At 34.8% G+C, this 19,262-nt stretch overlaps 1 protein-coding gene and 1 pseudogene across 9 annotated transcripts in view; one reads left to right on the plus strand and one right to left on the minus strand.

Moving 5' to 3' along the window:
• Positions 1-19,262, plus strand: part of FANCC (FA complementation group C) — a 231,604-nt gene that overhangs the window by 165,389 nt on the left and 46,953 nt on the right. For 8 of the 9 annotated variants that reach the window (XR_004950086.1, XM_016159457.2, XM_036218181.1 and 5 more), the window contains one exon: positions 9,081-9,245. The exons of the other annotated variant lie outside the window; for it this stretch is intronic. Coding sequence is in view for 7 of the 8 variants with exons in the window: in XM_016159457.2 (XP_016014943.2) it covers positions 9,081-9,245 (165 nt within the window). In the remaining variant the exon portion in view is untranslated. The remainder of the gene's footprint in view (positions 1-9,080; positions 9,246-19,262) is intronic. 9 annotated transcript variants of the gene reach the window in all.
• On the minus strand, positions 1,942-2,060 carry LOC118601460 (annotated as a pseudogene).

Here is a 19,262-nt window from a genome sequence, read left to right on the forward strand (position 1 = left end):
TGCTGGCAAAAATGTGGAGAAAGTAGAACTCTTGTGCATTGCTGGTGGAATGGAAAATGGTACAGCCACTGTGGAAAACGTTTGGTAGTTCATCAAAAAGTTGACCACAGAATTACATGAGACTCAGAAATTTCACTCCTAGGTGTATATTCAAAAGCAGGAACTCTAACACTTACTTGTATACCAGTCTTCATAGCAGTATTATTCACAATAGCTAAAAGATAGAAACAACCCAAGTTCTTACGAACAGATGGATGGGTAAATAACATGTAGTACACAAATACAATTGAATGCTATTCAGCCATGAAAAGGAATAAAATTGTTGCATATTCAAGGATAGACTTTGAAAATATCATGCTTAGTGAAATAAGCCAGATGTAGAAGGACAAATATTAGATGATTCTACTTATATGAGGTATCTAGGCAAATTCATAGAGACAAAAATAGAGACAAAAAGCAGAAAAGAGGTTATCAGTATGTGGAAGCAATGGAATAATTGTTTAATGGGTACAAAGTTTATGTTGGGGATGATGAAAAGCTTTCAGTATAGATTGTGATGATGGGTACACAGCCTGTGAGTGTATTTAGTGCCACTGGTTACCACTTACAAGTGGTTAAAATGATAACTATTACATGTTTTACCACAATAAAAGAAATTAAACTTGAAAAAAAATATATGGTACCCCAAACATTCTGGAACTGAAGAATACAATAACTGAATTGAAAAATGCACTAGAATAGTTCAACTGTAGACGTGATTAAACAGTTGACTCACACACGAGTTATTTGAAATTATCAAGTCAGGAGAATAAAAGAAAAGAGAATGAAGTTAACTCTAAGAGCTTATGAGATACCCCCAAGTGAACCAATTATAGGCATTGTGGGAGTCCCAGAAAGATTCCACGGAAAAACCATCAGAACTAATAAATTCAGTAAAGTTGCAGAATACAAAATCAACATTCAAAAATTAGTTGCATTTCTATATATTAACAACAAGCAATCAAAAAAAAAATTAAAAAAAAACAATCCCACTGATAATAGCATCAAAAAAGAACAAAATACTTAGGAATAAATTTAATCAAGGAAATGAAAGACTCATACACTGCAAATTACATAACATTGCTGAAAAATTAAGTATGACAAATAAATGGAAAGATATCCTGTGTTCATAAATTGGAAGTCTTAAATTCCATACTACTCAAAGCAGTCCATAGCTACAGTTTAATCCTATCAAAATTCAAATGGCATTTTTCTTTTGCTGAAATAGAAAAAAAATTTTTTTAATTCATATGGAACCTCAAAGGAGTCCACATAACCAAAACAATCTTAAAAAGGAAAAGAGTTGAAGACCTCACATTTCCTCATTTCAAAATATGTTACAAAGCTAGAGGCATCGAAAGTTTGCTACTGGCAGAAAGCCAAACATATAGGTCCATGGAAAGAATATCAAGGAAGTTGCAAAAAGATCGCCATAATATGTCATTTTTTATATAAAAACTTAAAACACTCAAAATAGGACATATTCATAAAGTGGAAGTGTTAAAACCAGACCAAAAGACCTACACCAGCTTCGGGGAAGTGCTAATCCCTGGGAAGTGGAAGAGGAATGGGATGGGAAAATATAGTGTTACCTAGTAAAATATTGAAAATGAAAAAATAATCTAATAAAGGAATTATTTCCTTCCTCAGAGTCTTGTTTGCAAAAAAGCAGATGTAGTTCATGAAAAAATAATCTTTACTCAGTCTTAGGTTATTTAGTATTTATTCCTTTTAGCAGTATTTTTTGACCTTTATTTACATCCTTTTGCACTGTACCTATTATTTGATTATATTAGTCTCTTTAGATTTTTTTTTTGGAGGGGGGAGCAAGGCAACCCTTGGTTGACCTCACAGATTGCAAGGACCTAGTCAGTTTACAATCCCTTATTTTTTTATTTTTTACACCTACAGCACCTGGTCTTCCTAGGTGGTCTCCCATCCAAATACTAACTAGGCCCAACCCTGCTTAGCTTCTGAGATCAGATGGGATTGGGCTTGTTCAAGGTAGCATGGCTATAGACTTCAGATTCTTCACCTGGAGTTATTTGTGCTTTTTGTTTTCTCAGCCATAGACAGGAGAAAACAACAGTTCAGAAAGGCATCCAAACTCCACTGACCACAGTTAAAGGCTGTTGGAAGATATTAGCTGATAGGCTCTTTATAGCTGAAAAGCTTCCAATTATGCCAGATTGGGTCATTTTATGGGGTATGTTCATTCCTCAACTCATGAGTATTTCTTCATTAAGGATGTTTATTTTTCAAAACAATATGAATAAATTCCCTGGTGCAGAACAAAGTCTACTAAACGGTGTCCGTGCTTGCACCCCAGCTCACAGTAGCAACACAGATAAAATGGCAATTACATTGGTTAGTAGTTTAGGATATTTTTAATCAAAGGAAACCTATGATGGAATTAGTAAAATTCATAACTGAATTTACCAAGAATATGAGATGCTCGTGCTAGTAGAATTTTCTCTGCACGCTGACACATCTGATACATTCCTAATTTTCTCTGTTAAATGATGTTTACTACGGAGTCTTTTTTCTTTTTAGAAATAATTTTAGAATTCCACAAAAATTTCTTGCAGGTATTTCTCTGAATGTGTTGAACCAATACATAGTTTTTAAGAAAATTCAATATGTTGGGTTAAATTCAATTATTCTTATCAAAAAAATTGAATTTATAAAGCAGTTTGTTGCCCAGCATACTTGAGTCTCTTTATGAGCTTTTAAAGTCCTACTTTTAAGACCTAAACCCAGGAAGTTCTATTCTTCGTCCATAAAATAACCCAGATCTGTAAAAGCTTGTGTGAGACTCAGAACTCTTAAGTCCACAATTCTCTAGTATGTTATAAATTTGACCAAATGTGTGTGCTTTGTCTCACATAAAAATGAATTTCATGAAATCAGGTAGTGGAATGACGGCATGATAACATTTGAAAGAGCTGCCAAACATGCTGGAGCCACTAATAGTTGCTGCTCTAATAAGATGTAATAATTAAAATATGTATCAAATTATATGTAAATTTCTACTACTACATACCTGAGGTTATCTGTACATTTTTAAGATTTAAAAGTCAAAAAATTTGAATCAATATAGCACAGGTGGCAAACTACTTTCTGGTGTGCTCAAATCCAGATAGTCCCATTATTTATGAAACTTGAGTTTAATCATTACTTTCTTTTCATGAGTATTACTATAAATGTTCCAGCAGCCAAGAGCCTCCTGAACTTACACACCTTATAAACAATGCAATATTGTTTTTTTTTTTAATAGAGGGCATCCATATTTTTTTTCACTTTTTGCCACTCAAATGTTTAAAGTTTAATTAAACTTTAATTTGACTTTCTGCGACATCCAAAATTCTTGTAGAAAATACAAAAATTAATCTTATAACTTTGATGCATAAATTGTCAGAGGAACAAAAAAATAGGAAAATTTGTTTAGTTTCCCTTTACATTATTTTTAAAGGCCTGATAGATGGTCTTGTCAGAGTGTTTTAAATAGAGTTTCACTTGCCACCAAGTAAAATCAACAATTTAGTGACAATGTTTAAATTCTCTCTTGTTCTTTGCTACAAACTGTCTGGAAGGAACGACAGGAACGGCATTGTGGACTCTCTTAGTATCATCAGTTTATCTTGTTCTGTGGTTTGCTACAGATGGTTTGGAAGCTTCAGTACAGCTACATGGGAAGGATGTTTCTAGCAGTCTATGGTTACTGTTGATCCTTCTGCAGTTTAATTTTTATGCAAAAATCATTTGAGAGTGCTGCTCTGGCAATCAGTCAAGACCTCATGCTTGGTGTAATCCAGCCTGGAAAGTGTTGCGTAACTCCAATTGAAGCTGGATCTTCATGCTCTGGCAAGCTTCAGGCCAAAAGAGGGAGCTGTGACGACCACGAGCACTTTGAAGCCTTTCAAAAGATTATCATTTGGCCTGCTTATGTTTTGGTCATACCAAGAACTCTTCTAAGTTTACATAAGACTTTAGAACTTTTTAGGAAAATTATCTTGGACCTGTTTCAGCCTACTTAGGAGATAAAATCTGCAGGCCATGAGCTTCAGTGTTTGATAAGTGCCCCTATTGCAAAGGTTATCTTTTCCACCCACCCAGTCACCGGTGCTGGTCTCTGACTTTCCTCCTTTCTTTTCAGATAGTGAGAGAAAAGTTACACTTACTCTTTTAGAGATAAGGATCGATAAATCAAGGCAGGAGGGCAAGGTCACTGACCTACTTCCCTGCTTCTTTCAGAGTTCTCAATTTATTATGAGTACACATAACTCTTAGGCATATTTTTTAATTTCTCAAATGTTCATAGAGCCCTTACTCTGTGCAAAATATTCTGCTAGAGTCTGTGCAAAATATTCTGCTAGAGTCTGTGCAAAATAAATATTTGAAAAAGCATTCTACATCTCACACACAACTTTCCCCCTCTCCAAGCCTACCCAGTAAACTCATATAGTCCAAAAATTTAAAGTTTTTACAACTCAAGCTCAATATGTCTTTTCATTAACAACTTTGATGATAGACTCAAAAAGTTGATTTTAGGTCTAAAACCACTTTGATAGTGAGTTAGAAAAAGGTGTTAGATAGAGTACCGTGGAAGATAAGTGTTGTTGAAGAGAGTCTGTTATTTAGAAAAGTGGTAAAGAACAGCAAGTGAATTTTTTAAAAAGGTGATTATTTGAAGAGAAAGGCAAAGTGTTTATCCTAAAGAAAACTATTGTGTAGTTCAACAAAAAAATAATACTGTTGATTATAAAAAAAAAAATACAGTTGAACTAATTTATAGAAATTCATCAATAAAATGTAAACCTTAAATATAGTTCTATCGTGTCCCCTTAATATACTCAGAGCATTACTAGAGAGTGATATCTGATTCTGGGGACTGCTACTAAAGTAATTGAGAGCAACGTTTCTCAAACTTTAGTGTGTGTAAGAATCCCCTGGGAAAATATAAATAGATGGATTTGTTGACTTCACTCCCAGGGATGCTGATACTGCTGATTCAGAAGACAATACTTTGAGTAGCTCTGATATAGAGAACTTGGATAGATCCTGATAACTAAAGTACAAGACCTGTGAGGAATGGCAACTCTCATAGTCTAGTCAGGAGAGAATAAAATGAAAATGTAAGAAACTAAGCCAACTGATGAACCATGTTCATGAATGGCCTAGCATTCATGTTATACTTTCAACTCCTAGAAATGACAGGGAATTTTAACAAATATATAATACTGTATAAAATGGGAGGAGGGGCTTTTAATGACCCACAAATTATGAGAAAAGCTTAAAATGTTAGATAGTCGGATATTTTTGAAGGAAAATAGCACAGTCCCGAAAGCTTGCGAGTAAGGACTACTGCAAAAGGTAAAAATTATGTTTGGGGTGGATTCAAGAAGTAGGAAGGTACCTGGCAGACAACAAGATAATTTGTTGGACTACTTCAGTAATAGCAACCAGCCGGCTAGGCCTTCATACACTTTTCCTCCTTACCCACTGTCCCCAAACAAGATTGTTTCCAACAAAAAGGAGGGGAGACACTTTGGAAGAGAAGCAAGCACAAAATGGCTATCAGTCCCTAGCAATTTTGGGGGTGCTGTTATGCTCAGAATGCAGTTTATTGGCAACCCCAGTGAGCACTACATCCTGACCCTCCCCACAAGTGCTGGAGACAGGCCACATTAAACAGAGCATTCATGGAAAGATAGTATGGAATCTCAAATTCCAAAAAGAGCAAAAAGACCAAAATATGACAAGAAAAGAGAACTGTTCAGGAAGTTCAATATCCAAAAAATTGGAGTTGATAGAAAAAGAGAATAGAGAAAAGAATGGATAGGAAATCATCAAAGGAATAATTCAAAAGAACTTTCCTAATTTAAAGTCCAATGAGTGCTTAAAATAAATCCATACCAAGACACATCATTGTGAAATGTCTCAGAGGATATCCAAAAACATATCTTACAAATTTAAGGATCAGAATTCATAATAGCCTGCGACTTCTCAAGAACTGGAAGCTAAAAGATAGTAGAATCACACTTACACAATTCTGTAGGAAAATTACCATAATTCTATACTCAGCCAAAATGTCATTCAAGCGTGAGAGTAAAATATATTTTCAGATATGCAAGATCTCAGATACTTTACTTCTCATGTACCGTTTCCTATATAAGAAAATGAACCATGAAAGAAGATAAGAGATCCAGGAAAGAAGAGAAGAGAATTCCCAAGATGAAGATCCCAAGATTGTAACTGTACAAAGGGACAGATTAAAAGGTTCTAAGAAAAATTTCTTTTAAGAAGATGAAAATGGTAGAATGTCAGATATGGCTGAATAGATTGCAAGATTACACACTTGGGTGAGAGTTTGCGGTTAAAATAATCAGTACAAAGAAAAATGATCCAACAAGCCAAATGAGAGTCATTTCACACAGAAAACACAAATATCAAATATGTAAAGAATAAGTTAGGCTTAAAAGTGATTGCCTCTGAGATCAGAAAATGGGGGTGGAAGTGCTCTTGAAAAAGAAGAAGAAGAAAAGACTATCCCAGGCTCTTAGAGTAGTCTATGAAAACTTGATTTCCTCCTCCCTTCCCACATTCACTGTGGTCTCACCACTTTGGCCTCCTTGCTCTCTATCTAGTTACTCAGGACCTTTGCATTTCCTTTGTATCTGCCTGCAACGTTTTCCACACAGATATTTACATGGTTTGCTTATATACTTTAGATCTCTGCTCAGATGTACCCCTCAGTAAATTTCTGCCCTCCTTAGCCCCACAGTTGCTTTACTTTTCATCATGGCACTTGATATCACCTGGCATTTTATTCTCTCCATCACCAGGCTTTGTTTCTTTGTTTGCTTTTGTGTCATGAACAACCACAAACAGCTTTGAATATAGTAAGGGCTCAAAAAGTATTTATTGAATAGGACTAATTTAAAAACATTTGTCGAAGAGAAAATACAAGTGGTAACAAATATAAATAATCTTGAAAGTCATCAGGAGAATGCAAATTATAGCAATGAGATAATTTTTGTACAGATTAGCAAGAATTAAAAACACCGATGATAGTATCATTGGCAAGAATGGAAAAGTAAACTGGTAGTCTTTTGGGATGCAATTTAATATGCACATATACACATGGAGCACAGAAAGGCATGTGCAAGGATACCTCTGCAGCAGTGTTTGTAATAGTGAACAATTAGAAACAACCTAAATGTCTATAAATAGAGGCATTGTTGAATCATATATTTTTTAATAATAGGCAGCAAGTAAAAAAATGAGGGATATCTATATTTTCTATGTTGTGGTTCCATTTGTTTCACAAAACATAAAGACTATCTAGATTTATGATTACATATGAAAATACCTAGAAAAGATCTGATAGCATTCATTTCAAACTATTGTTTTATTGCTCTCCAGTTGTTAACTTTTTAACATCTATTTCTTGAGGATGTAGTATGTGTGAGTAGTTGTGCCTACAAGCTAGTAATAGAGCAATGAGCAAAATAGAAAAAAGTACCTGCCCTATTGAACTGATATCCTAGTAGGATGAAACAGACCATGAACAATAAACAAGTAAATACAATACTCTGAAGAAAAAGTAAAACAGTAAGAGAGATAGGAAGTACACAGTGGGGTGGGAGGGCACTTGATACGTTTAACTCTACTGTCCAGTGGAGCTTTCTCCAATAAAGGACAAGTCCTGTAAATTTGCACTGTCCAGTGCTGTAAGCCACGAACCTCATGTAACTGTTGATCACTTGATGTATGACTAGTACAATTAAGGAATGGAACTTTAAATCTTATTTCATTTAAATAAGTATAAATTGCCACATATGCTGATTGCTGCTGTATTAGTGCATTCACATGGGATGGTCCAGGGAAGCCCTTACATAAGGCAGCATTGGAACTGAGAGCTATATGAAATGAAGGAACTAGCTGTGCAGAGTTAACAACAGGACATATATATGGTATAGTTGGAAGCCTGTAAGGCTGGAATTAAGCAAGGTAAGAGTGGAAGGAAATGAAGCCAGAGAAACAGAAGGGAATCCCCCCATGAAAGGCCTTGAGTGTTAGTAGAAGACTTTGCTTGATCTCTGTGTGAGGTGGGAAGACATTGCTAAGCTTTGAACAGACAAGTGTGGTGATCTAAAATTTTTAGAGTTGCTGGAACTGTTCCAATAATAAACAAGGGGGTGAGGGCAGAAACAGGGAGAAAGTTAGGAGGTTCCTACAGTAACCCATACTGGAGATGATGGTGAATTATGGGGTAGTAATGGAAGTGTCGAGAGGTGGTCAGATGAATTGACAGTATTTCTTGCTGGATCACATGAGGGCCGTAAGAGAAAGAGAGCAATCAAGAATGGACTTCAAGGGTTTTGACTTGATCAAATGAGTTGAAGAGCACTGAGGGAAGAGAACATTTGGGGAAGGAATTCAAGAGTTCTGTTTTGGGTGTGGTAGGTTGGAGACTAATACATGGGTCCTAGAGCAAATTACGCCTGAAACATTGCTGGAGGCAAAAATGGCAAAACTGAAGCTGTCTTTCTTTGGGTACATCATGAAAGGGCAGGGTTCTTTAGGAAAGATGGTAATGCTGGGGAAAATAGAAGGCAACAGGAAAAGAGGAAGTCTAAATATGTGATGGATTGACTCCATAAAAGAAGGCATGAGTGTACAGGGACTGAGCAAGGATTTTGAGGACAGGACATTGTGGACATCACGCATTCACAGGATTTTCCCGGAGTCTGAGCTGACTCAGTGACACATAACACACAAGTTAGAGGTGCCCATAGTTACGCCAAAGTCCTGACAGTGAGTGGTGTTAAAATGGGAACTGCAGCTAAACAGTTTCTTTCTAGAAAATTGAATAAGAAGAGAACATTCATAGATGGCATTAGAGTAGCGCTCTTATGTGAGGGGCAGAGCAAATGACCTGTCATCAACCTTTTCATATAAAATGAAGATTGATATGTCTTTAATTTCATGCGGCTCTACGATTTAGGTAATTATTTCTTACTTTATTTATTCCATAGAATAGCTCCTGAACGAGTAAGGGCCCTATCACGAGTTTGTGTTCCACTTGTCACTCTGCCAGATTTCGAACCACTGGTAGAGGCTCTGCTCACCTACCATGGACATGAACCTCAGGAAATGCTCTGGCCTGAGTTCTTTGATGCTGTGAATGAGGCCTTTTTGCTGTAAGTGATATGCATTTACCCTATCGCCCAACTTTGTTTTTTCTTTTTTTAGAATACTTCAGTATGTCGGAAATGCAGTTTTCAAATGTTTTTGCCCGTACCCACTTTATATTCTCAAACATTATTGAGGATACCAGTTAACTTTTTTAACATATGGGTTATATCTGTCAATATTTATCATATTTGAAATTAAAACAAAGTTTTTAAAATATTTTACCTAATTTAAAAATAACAATAAATTTTTTACATATCAACACACGTAGCATATTTTTATGAAAAACAATGGCCTTTTCCAAGCAAAAAAGTTGTTTAACAAGAGTGGAATCATTTTACATTTTTGCAAATCCCTTTATTGTCTGACTTAAAAGACACTGGGTTCTCATACATGTTTCTGCATTCAGTCTGCTGCTATATGTTGTCTTGGTTGAAGTCTATGAAGAAAATCCAGCCTCATACAGATATGTAGTCAGAAGAGAAGAATATTATGATTGCCATCTCAGATGATTATAGATATTTTCCTTGCATGCCTCACCAGAATTTGAAAATTGTGGTTTTTTTGAAGTTTAGTTGCAATGTGGAATCTGAAATTATATCAATGAGTTTTTCATATTGATAGATTAAAACTTCTGATGTGTCTTGCACTTTTAATGGCTCTTTTGTCCACGTAGGACTTTATAGCTTTGTGCACGGTTCATTCGGAAAATACTGGTTCATTGTTATACAGATCTTCCAAACACTGACATTTTCATTTTACAGTATCAAAACTTACATTCATTCCTATCACTACCAATCTCATCAGGAATGTTTTTAAGTACTGGGAGGCTGTCAAGCTCATGTTGACAAAAATAAATTTTCCAAAATTCTAATTTCTGCTTAAAAACTCAAATTTATCATTGGGTACAAATACTGTCAGTTGTTGTACTTGAACTACTAGGTCACTTCATTGATTTTTGAGAAAATATGTGCCAAATATACATGTCTGAATAACCATTGTTTGTTTACCAGTATTTCTAGTAAGTTTCCATGAAAAAAAAAAAAAGTGGAAAAAAAAGTGGCTAGTTGATCTCGCAGCTCAAACAATTGTGCAAGTGCTTTGCTTCTAGACAACTAGCATTTTTTATGTATGTAGCAGAAGCGCTTTATGTACACTTTTCTTTTTACTACACATAATTTTTTAAATAAAATATTTTAAAGGAAAATTTAATAAAACATATTTTATACTGTTTTGGTAAAACACATTTTTATATAAAACTGGCAGTGCTTTTCCTGGGAGTATGTAGTTGTAAAGAATACAATTATTGCCCTTGCTTTGATTTGTGCTAGGCAGAGCAGCATTGCCACTGTTGCTTCTGCACTGTGAATGCAAGTGAATCAGCTTGCACTGTGAATGTACTGTGAATGAACTGTGAATCAACATAGTTCTAGGGAAAACCATGAGATTCAAAATAATTAGTCAACACTTTAAATCTTTCTTTACCACATATGTATATTGCTAAGTTCACCTAAAAGAACTCTTGTCCTTAGTTGGAGTTGATACCGGATGAATACAAGCTACACAGCTAGTTCAGCCATATCTAGAGTTTCCATTTTAAGGCAGAAGTACAGTTCTAGTGAGAAAATATTAATTCATCACATCTGCGTTTGAGTTGTTTCTTTTTTTGGACTGAATGGTCTCAGATTGATGCTACAATTAAATTGCACTATAATAGTATTTGAAAACATTCTATTGAATAAGGCACAATAAGGTAATTTATAAACATCTGTAAAGCCAAGGGAAAATAACTTTTCTCATATATGCTTTTCATTTATAGTTTAGTCCACTTTCTCTGGAGTAGGTATTTCTCTCTCATGAGCCAGAGAAATCTCATACATATTGATTTCATCTTTTCCCAGTCAAATAGCTGTGAGATGAGAAAGGGAATATTTTAATTCTCCTTTGCAAAAACCATTCTTAACTATAAGAAAACATAAATTTTTATTTTTGAATAAAATGTAAAATTCTTTTTAAAAACCTAAAATTTATATTTATATGTAAATAAAATGTTTATATGTACATAAAATACATAAAATATATATCTAAATTTAGATAAAATTTAGAAAAGTTTTCAAAAATTAAAAATATTACAAAATAAGACAGTGTATTCAGTTTATGTTTCATGTAGAAACAAGAAAAATATCACTTTTTTTACATTTTTTTCCAGCTTCATTGAGATATAATTGATATATAACATTATGTAAGTTTAAGATGTACAAGTTAATTTGATACACCTTTATATTGCAAAATGACTACTACCATAGATTAGCTAACATCTCCATCACATATAATTACCATTTCTTTATTGTGGTAATAACATTTGAATTCTACTCTCTTAGTGACTTTTAAGTATATAATGACAGTGTTAGTAACTATAATCACCATGCTGTACATTAGATCCCCAGAACTTATTCATCTTATAAATGGAAGTTTGTACTCTTTGACCAACATTTTCCCCTTCCTCCCCACCCCCAGTCCATGGTAACCATCATTCTAGTCTCTATTTCTGTGAATTTAACTCTTAGATTACACATAAAGCGATAATACAGTATTTGTTTCTTTGTCTAACTTATTTCACTTAGTGTAATGCCCTCAGTGTCCATCCATGTTATCACAAATGAGAGGATTTCCTCTTCCTGTGGCTTAATAATATTCCATTCTCTGTGTGTGTGTGTGTGTGTGTGTGTGTGTGTGTGTGTGTGTGTGTGTGTCTGTCTTTATCCATTCATCCACTGATGAACACATAGGTTGTTTCCATATCTTGACTGTTGTGAATAATGCTGCAATAAACTTGTGAGTGCAGATATCTTTTTGATATCTTATTTTCATTTACTTTGGAGATATATTTAGAAGTGGGATTTTTGGATCATATGGTAGTTCTGGTTTTACTTTTTTGAGTCACCTTAATATTGTTTTTCATAGTGGCTGTACTGGTTTACATTCCCAGCAGCTATGCATAAGAGTTTGTTTTTGTCTACATTCTTACCAACATATGTTATTTCTTGTCTTTTTGATGATAGTCATTCTAATAGGTATGAGGTGATATCTTGTCATGGTTTTATTTGCATTTCTCTGTGATTAGGGATGTTCAGTACCTTTTGTGCACCTGTCAAGTGTTTGCAAGTCTTCTTTGGAGAAATGTCTATTCAGTTACTTTACCCATTTTTTAATCAGATTTTTTTTCCTATTGTTGTATGAGTTCTTTATATATTTTGGATATTAACTCTTTATCAGATATATGATTTGCAAATATTTTCTTCCGTTGTGTAGGTTGCCTTTTCATTTTGTTGGTGGTATAGAAGCTTTTTGCTATATAGAAGCTTTTAATTTGTTGTCATCTACTGTTTTATTTTTGCTTTTTTTTTTTTGCCTTTGCTTTTGGTGTCAAATCAAAAAGATTATTGCCAAGACCAATGTCAAGGAGTTTATCCCCTAAATATTCTTCTAGGTGGTTTTACAGTTTCAGAGTTTACATTCAATTATTTTGAGTTGACTTTAGTATCTGGTATAAGATAGGGGTCCAGTTTTATTCTTTTTCATGTGGCTATCCAGTTTCCCCAAAGCCATTTATTGAAGCAACTGTACTTTCCCCATTGTATATGCTAGGCTCCTTTGATGTAATTTAATTGACCGAAAAGTCATGGATTTATTTCTGGGCTCTATCCTGTTCCATTGACCTATGTGTGTGTTTATGCCAGTGCTATGGTTTTGATTACTATAGCTTTGTAATATAATTTGAAATAAGGAACTGTGGTGCCTCTAGCTTTGTTCTTTCTCAGATTGCTTTGGCTATTTGGGTCTTTTTTGGTTCCATAAAAATTTTAGGATTGTTTTTTCTGTTTCTGTGAAAAATTGCATAAGAATTTTGATAAGGGTTGCATTGAATCTGTAGATTTCTTTGGGTAGCGTGGACATTTTAACAACATTAACTTTTCCAGTTCATGAGTATGGAATGTCTTTTCATTTATTTGTATCTTTTTCAGTTTCTTTCATCAGTGTCATAGTTTTCAGAGAACAGGTCATTCACCTCCTTGGTTAAGTTTATCCCTAGATATTTTATTCTTTTTGATGTAATTAGAAATGGGATTTTTTTTCTTAATGTTTCAGTTGTTAATGTATGTATACATAACTGATTTTTCTGTATTGTTTTTGTATTCTCCAACTTTACTGTATTTTTTTATTATAACAGTTTTTGGTGGAATCTTTAAGGTTTTGTATATGTAATGTCCTGTCCTTTACACATAAAGACAATTTTACTTCTCCCTTTCGGTACTGAATACCTTTTATTTCTCTTTCTTACATAATTGCTCTGGCTAGGACTTCCAGTACTATGTTGAATATGAATGGCTAGAATGGACATCTGTGTCTTGTTCCTGATCTTCGAGGAAAACCTTTCAGTTTTTCACCATTGTGTATAATATCACCTGCCATATATAGCCTTTATTATTTTGAAGTACCTTTCCTCTAGACCCAATTGTTGAGAGGTTTTTTGTTTTTTTTTTTATCATGAATGGGTGTTCAGTTTTGTCAATTGCTTTTCCTACATCTATTGAAATGATGATATGACCTTTTTACCCTTCATTTTGTTAATGTTTATCACATTGATTGATCTGCAAATGTCGACCATCCTTTTATGCTATGAATAAATAATACTTGGTCATTAAATTAGGTTCCTGGTACATGAGTGTCTGAGTGCATGCACATGCTTGTACATGTGTAGCAAACACACAGTTTTCAGACACCAATAGGGTGAGCAAGAATTCAGCTCAATGCTGATACTGTCAACCCAGAGATAGCATCAGATTCCACAGGCAAATGGCTCAGTCCTGCACTTCAGATGTCAGTCTATTTGAGGAAGTTCCTCTCTATTCCTAGTTTATTGAGAGTTTTTGTATTGAACAGGTTTGGCTTTTATCAAATGCTTTTTCTGCATCTATTAATACGATCATGTAGTTTTTCTTTTCTGGCCTGTTGATGTGTGATAGATTCCACTAATTGTATTTCAAAAGGTGGATTACCTAGGACAAATTCTACTTGGTCATAGTGTATAATTCTCTTAATACATTGTTGGATTCAATTTACTAATTTTTTGTTGAGGATTTTTGCATCTATATTATGATGTCTTTGCTTTTGGTGCTAGTGTAATTCTGGCCTCATAGAATGAGTTAGGAAGTATTCCCTGTGCTTCTATCCTCTGAACAAGATTATAGAGAATTGGTATAGTTTCTTTTTAAATGTTTAGTAGAATTTACCAGTGAATTAATTTGGCTTGGCACTTTTCGTTTTGAAAGATTATTAGTTCATTTGATTTCTTTAATAGAGATAAGCCTAATCACATAGTGTACTTTTTCTTGTTTGAGTTTGGTAGATTGTGTCTTTCAAGGAATTGATTCATTTTTTTTTATTGGTTGGCATAGAGTTATTCATTATGTTCCTTTATTATCCTTTTAATACCTATAGGATCTGTAGTGATATCTCCTGTTTCATTTCTGACATTAGCAATTTGTGTCCTCTCTTTTCTTAGCCTGGCTAGAGGCTTATTGATTTTATTGATCTTTTCCAAGAACAAGGTTTTGGTTTCATTGATTTTTCTCTGTTGATTTCCTATTTTCAATTTCATTGATTTCAGCTCTAATTCTTATTGCTCTTTTCTTCTGCTTATTTTGGATTTAATTTGCTCTTCTTTTTCTAGTTGCCTGAGCTGGAAACTTAGATTATTGATTTTTGATTTGTCTTCTTTTCTAAATATGAATTCAGTGCTATAAATTTTCCTCTAGGCACTGCTTTGACTGCATCCTACAAATTTTCATCTTATGTTTTCATTTTCATTCAGTTCAAAATAATTTTAAATTTCTCTTAAGGTTTCTTCTTTGATCCATGTGTTGCTTAAAAGTGTGTTGTTTAATCTCCATATTTTGTGGGATTTTCACGTTATCTTTCTGTTATTCATTTTTAATTTAATTCCATTATGGTCTGAGAGCAGACATTGTTTGATTTCTATTATTTTAAATTTGTCATAGCCCAGAATGTGATATGTCTTGGTGAATGTTCCTTGTGAGCTTAAGGAGAATGTGTATACTGCTGTGATCGGATGAAGGAGTCTATAGCTGGCAGTTAATCCAGTTGATTGATGTTTATGTTGAGTTCAACTATGTCTTTATGGATTTTCTGCGTGCTGGCTCAGTCCATTTCTGATAGAGGGATAGTGAAGTCTTTATCTATGATAGTGGATTCATCTATTTCTTATTGTTTTTTTCCTCATATAATTGGACATTCTGTTTTTAGGCACATACAAGTTAAGGATTATTATATCTTATTGGAAAATTAACCCCTTTATTGTTATGTAATAAGCATCTTTGTTTATAACTTTCCTTGCTTTGAAGTCTGCTCCATTTAAAATTAATACAGCTACTTCAGCTTTATTTCATTTCTTAAAAATTTATTTATTTTAATTAGTTTCAAGTATCCAGTACATTGGTTAGACATCTATATAGTTCGTAAAATAATTCCTCTAATTGCTCCCTCCCTCTCCTGATCCTCCACCTAGCCAACATAGTAATGCTAATTGCATTCCCTATGCCATGTTCCCCAACTCCGTGACCATCCATCAGCTACTAATTCATACTTCTTTAACACTTCACCCCATTCTCCCAGCCCCCCCAAACTCCTTCCCCTCTGTTCATCACCAAATTGTCCACTATATTTGTGAGTCTGTTTTTGATTAGTTTGTTCTTTTTATTCCTTAGACTCTGCATATAAGTGAAATTATATGATGTTTATCTTTCTCTGTCTGACTTAAGTACTTTCTAGGTCAGTCAAAGCAATATCTTTTACCACCCCCTTCTTTTTAGTCTGTGTATGTCTTTTATTCTGAAGTGAGTCTTTAGTATGCAGCATATGTAGGGGTCTTGTTTTCTTATCTTTTCAGCCACTCTGTCTTTTGGTTGGAGCACTTAATTCTTTTCCATTTAAGATACTTATTGATGGGAATGTAGTTGTTACCATTCTTTATTCCTGCTTTTGATACATGTTTTTTCTTCTTAAAGAAGTTCCTCCAACATTTCCTGTAATACTGGCTTGGTGGTGATAAATTCCTTTAGCTTATTTTTTATCTGGGAAGCTCTTTATCTGTCCTTCGACTCTGAATGATAGTTTTGCTGGATAAAGTATTCTTGGTTGTAGATCCTGGGTCTTCATCCTGTCGAATATTTTTTGCCAAGCCCTTCTGTCCAATATACTTTCTTTTGAGAAATCAGCTCCTAGTCTTATGGGTGTTCCCTTATACGTAACTATCTGCTTTTCTCTTGCTACTTTTAATATTCTTTCTTTGTATTTAAACTTTGGCATTTTAATTATGATGTGTCTTGGTGTGGGCCTCTTTGGATCCCTGGTTTTCGGAATTCTCTGAGCTTCCTGGGGGTTTTATATTCATTTTCTTCACCAGGTTAGGGAAGTTTTCTATCATTATTTCTTCAACATCTGTTCAACATCTTGATCTTCTTCAGTTACGTGAATCAGACAGATATTTGGACCCTTAATAGTGTCCCGTATGCTTCTTAGATTATTTTTATAGTCTTGGCATCTTACCTCTTGCTATTCTGATTGAGTGTCCTTGGCTTTCCCATCCTCTAGATAGGGCATTTGATCCCTTTCTTTATTCACTTTGTTTATTCCATTTAATATACTTCTCATCTCAGGTAATGTGTTCTTCATTTCTGACTGGTTCCCTTTTATAATTTCCATTTCCAATTTTATCTTTTTTTATCTCTTTGTTGAAGTTCTCACGGAATTTATCTATACTTTCCCCTAAGTTCATTGAGCATCTTTATAACCAGTGTTTTGGACTCTGCATCTGTTAGATTACTTGACTCCATTATTTCTGGATCTCTATTCTGTTCTTTCATATAGTTTCTGCTTCTTTGCCTTCCCATTTTGGCTGCCTTTCTGTGTCTGTTTCTATGTACTTAGCAAATCTCCTAAGTCTCCCAATCTTATTAATGTGGATTTCTGTTGTAGGTATCCAGTGGCACAGTCCTGAGAAGGGTTCAGCTGCAGGCCAAATTTAGCCCAAGTCTCTACCCCTCTGGGGCCACCTGTTAAGATTCAGCAAGCAATCCACAGATGCCGTGCTCATAGTTGCCTCAAAAGTCCACACCAGAAACCAAGGCCAGCTGCCACCAGTGTGAGTCTAGGTGCCGGTCAGCAAGGGGCACCTGACTAAATGAAGACACACCTGAATGTGGCTTGGGTGGGGCCGTGAGTTGAGGGAGGTGGGGTTTCAGGGAATCCTCTGGATGGAGCGACCTCAGTTATCCAGTCTGATGATGTCAGGGCTATGGCGGCACTGTGTCCGGTGCACTGGTATGGGAGAGGGCTCAACAGGGAACAATGGATACAGCTGGCACTTCTGTACAGGGCGAGGCTTGCCTGTACCATCACTCTGACAGTGTCTCCCTGTAAGTCCCTGGTGCTCCCTGCGCACAGCCTATCAACACTGATGCTCAGAGCGAGCAGGTTCTTCACCACGAAAATCTGCTTGTGGATGTGGCTCCTTTAAGAGGCTTCTGCCGCTGCCTCCATCTCACCCAGCCACTATAGACTGGGCAGCCCTGCGTCCTCACCCCGTCCTACCTTTTACCATTGCCAGGTGATTTCTTGGATTTCTCCCTAGATGTATGTCTTGTCCATCTAGATCCCAGGCAATTTTTCCTTGCTGCCGCTCCTTGTTTCCGTCACAATTTTGATTTGGTCACCGGAGGGATGAACAACGCCTCTGTCATCTATGCCATTTTTTAATTTTGGTTTTGGGCTTTTTTTGTTTAGTTAGTGTGCTCTATATTTTTCCATACATTTAATTTTAATTTATGTATATTTATTTTTAATGTGGGTTTTTTGCAGACAAGGTATAGTTGGATCTTGTTTTTTGATACACTCTGTCAATCTCATTCTTTTAATTGGTGCATTTAGACCATTGCAGTTCAAAGTAATTATTGAAATAGTTGGATTAACATCTATTCATTACTTTTTTACATTTGTGTTCCTTGTTATTTGTTTCTCTTTTTGTTTTCCACTCTCTGTCTTTTGTGGTTTTAATTGAGCATTTTACATGATTCCATTTTGCATTCTTTCCTAGTTTATCTGTTATACCATTTTTTTAACCATTTTTTGTGATTACCCTAGAGTTTGCAGTATACATTTATAGCTAATCCAAGAAACACTATATGACTTTACAGGTAGTGTAAATACCTTATAATAACAAAATAATCCTAATTCCCTTCTCCTACCCCTTGTATCATTGCCGTTATTCATTTCACACATATATAAGCATACATAAACACATATACACACACAAAAACATACATAATTAAATACATTGTTCTTATTATTTTGAATAAACTGTTGTCTGTTACATCAGTTAAGTATAGAAAAAATACAAGTTTTTATTTTGCCTTTAGGTTTTCTCTCTTTGATGTTCTATATGTAGATCTGAGTGTTCCTTCTCTCTGAAGAATTATTTTTTTCATTTCTTGCAAGGCAAGTCTACTGACAACAAATCCCCCCAATGCTTATTTGTCTGAGAAAATCTTTATTTCTTCTTCACTTTTGAAGAATAATTTTGCAGTGTACAAAATTCTACATAATGTTTTTTCTCTCTCAGTATTTTAAATATTTCATTCTACTCTTTCCTTGCTTGCATGGTTTCTGAGAAGTTGGATGTAGTCTTACTGTTGTTCCTCTGTAGTTAAGATTATTTTCCTCTGGCAGCTTCTTTCAGGACTTTTCTTTATCTTTGATATTTTTGTAGTTTCTGAAGGATATACCTAGGTATAAGTATAAGCTTCCTGAAACTGTGGTTCGATAGCTGACAGTAATTTAGAAAAATTCTCAGTCATTATTGTTTCAAATAGTTCTTCTATTCTTTGTTTTTCTTCTCTGTTACACCCACTACACATACGTTACATCTTCTGTAGTTGTCCCACATT

This window comes from Rousettus aegyptiacus, unplaced genomic scaffold, assembly GCF_014176215.1.
Source record: "Rousettus aegyptiacus isolate mRouAeg1 unplaced genomic scaffold, mRouAeg1.p scaffold_m13_p_3, whole genome shotgun sequence".
NCBI classification, from domain to species: domain Eukaryota; kingdom Metazoa; phylum Chordata; class Mammalia; order Chiroptera; family Pteropodidae; genus Rousettus; species Rousettus aegyptiacus.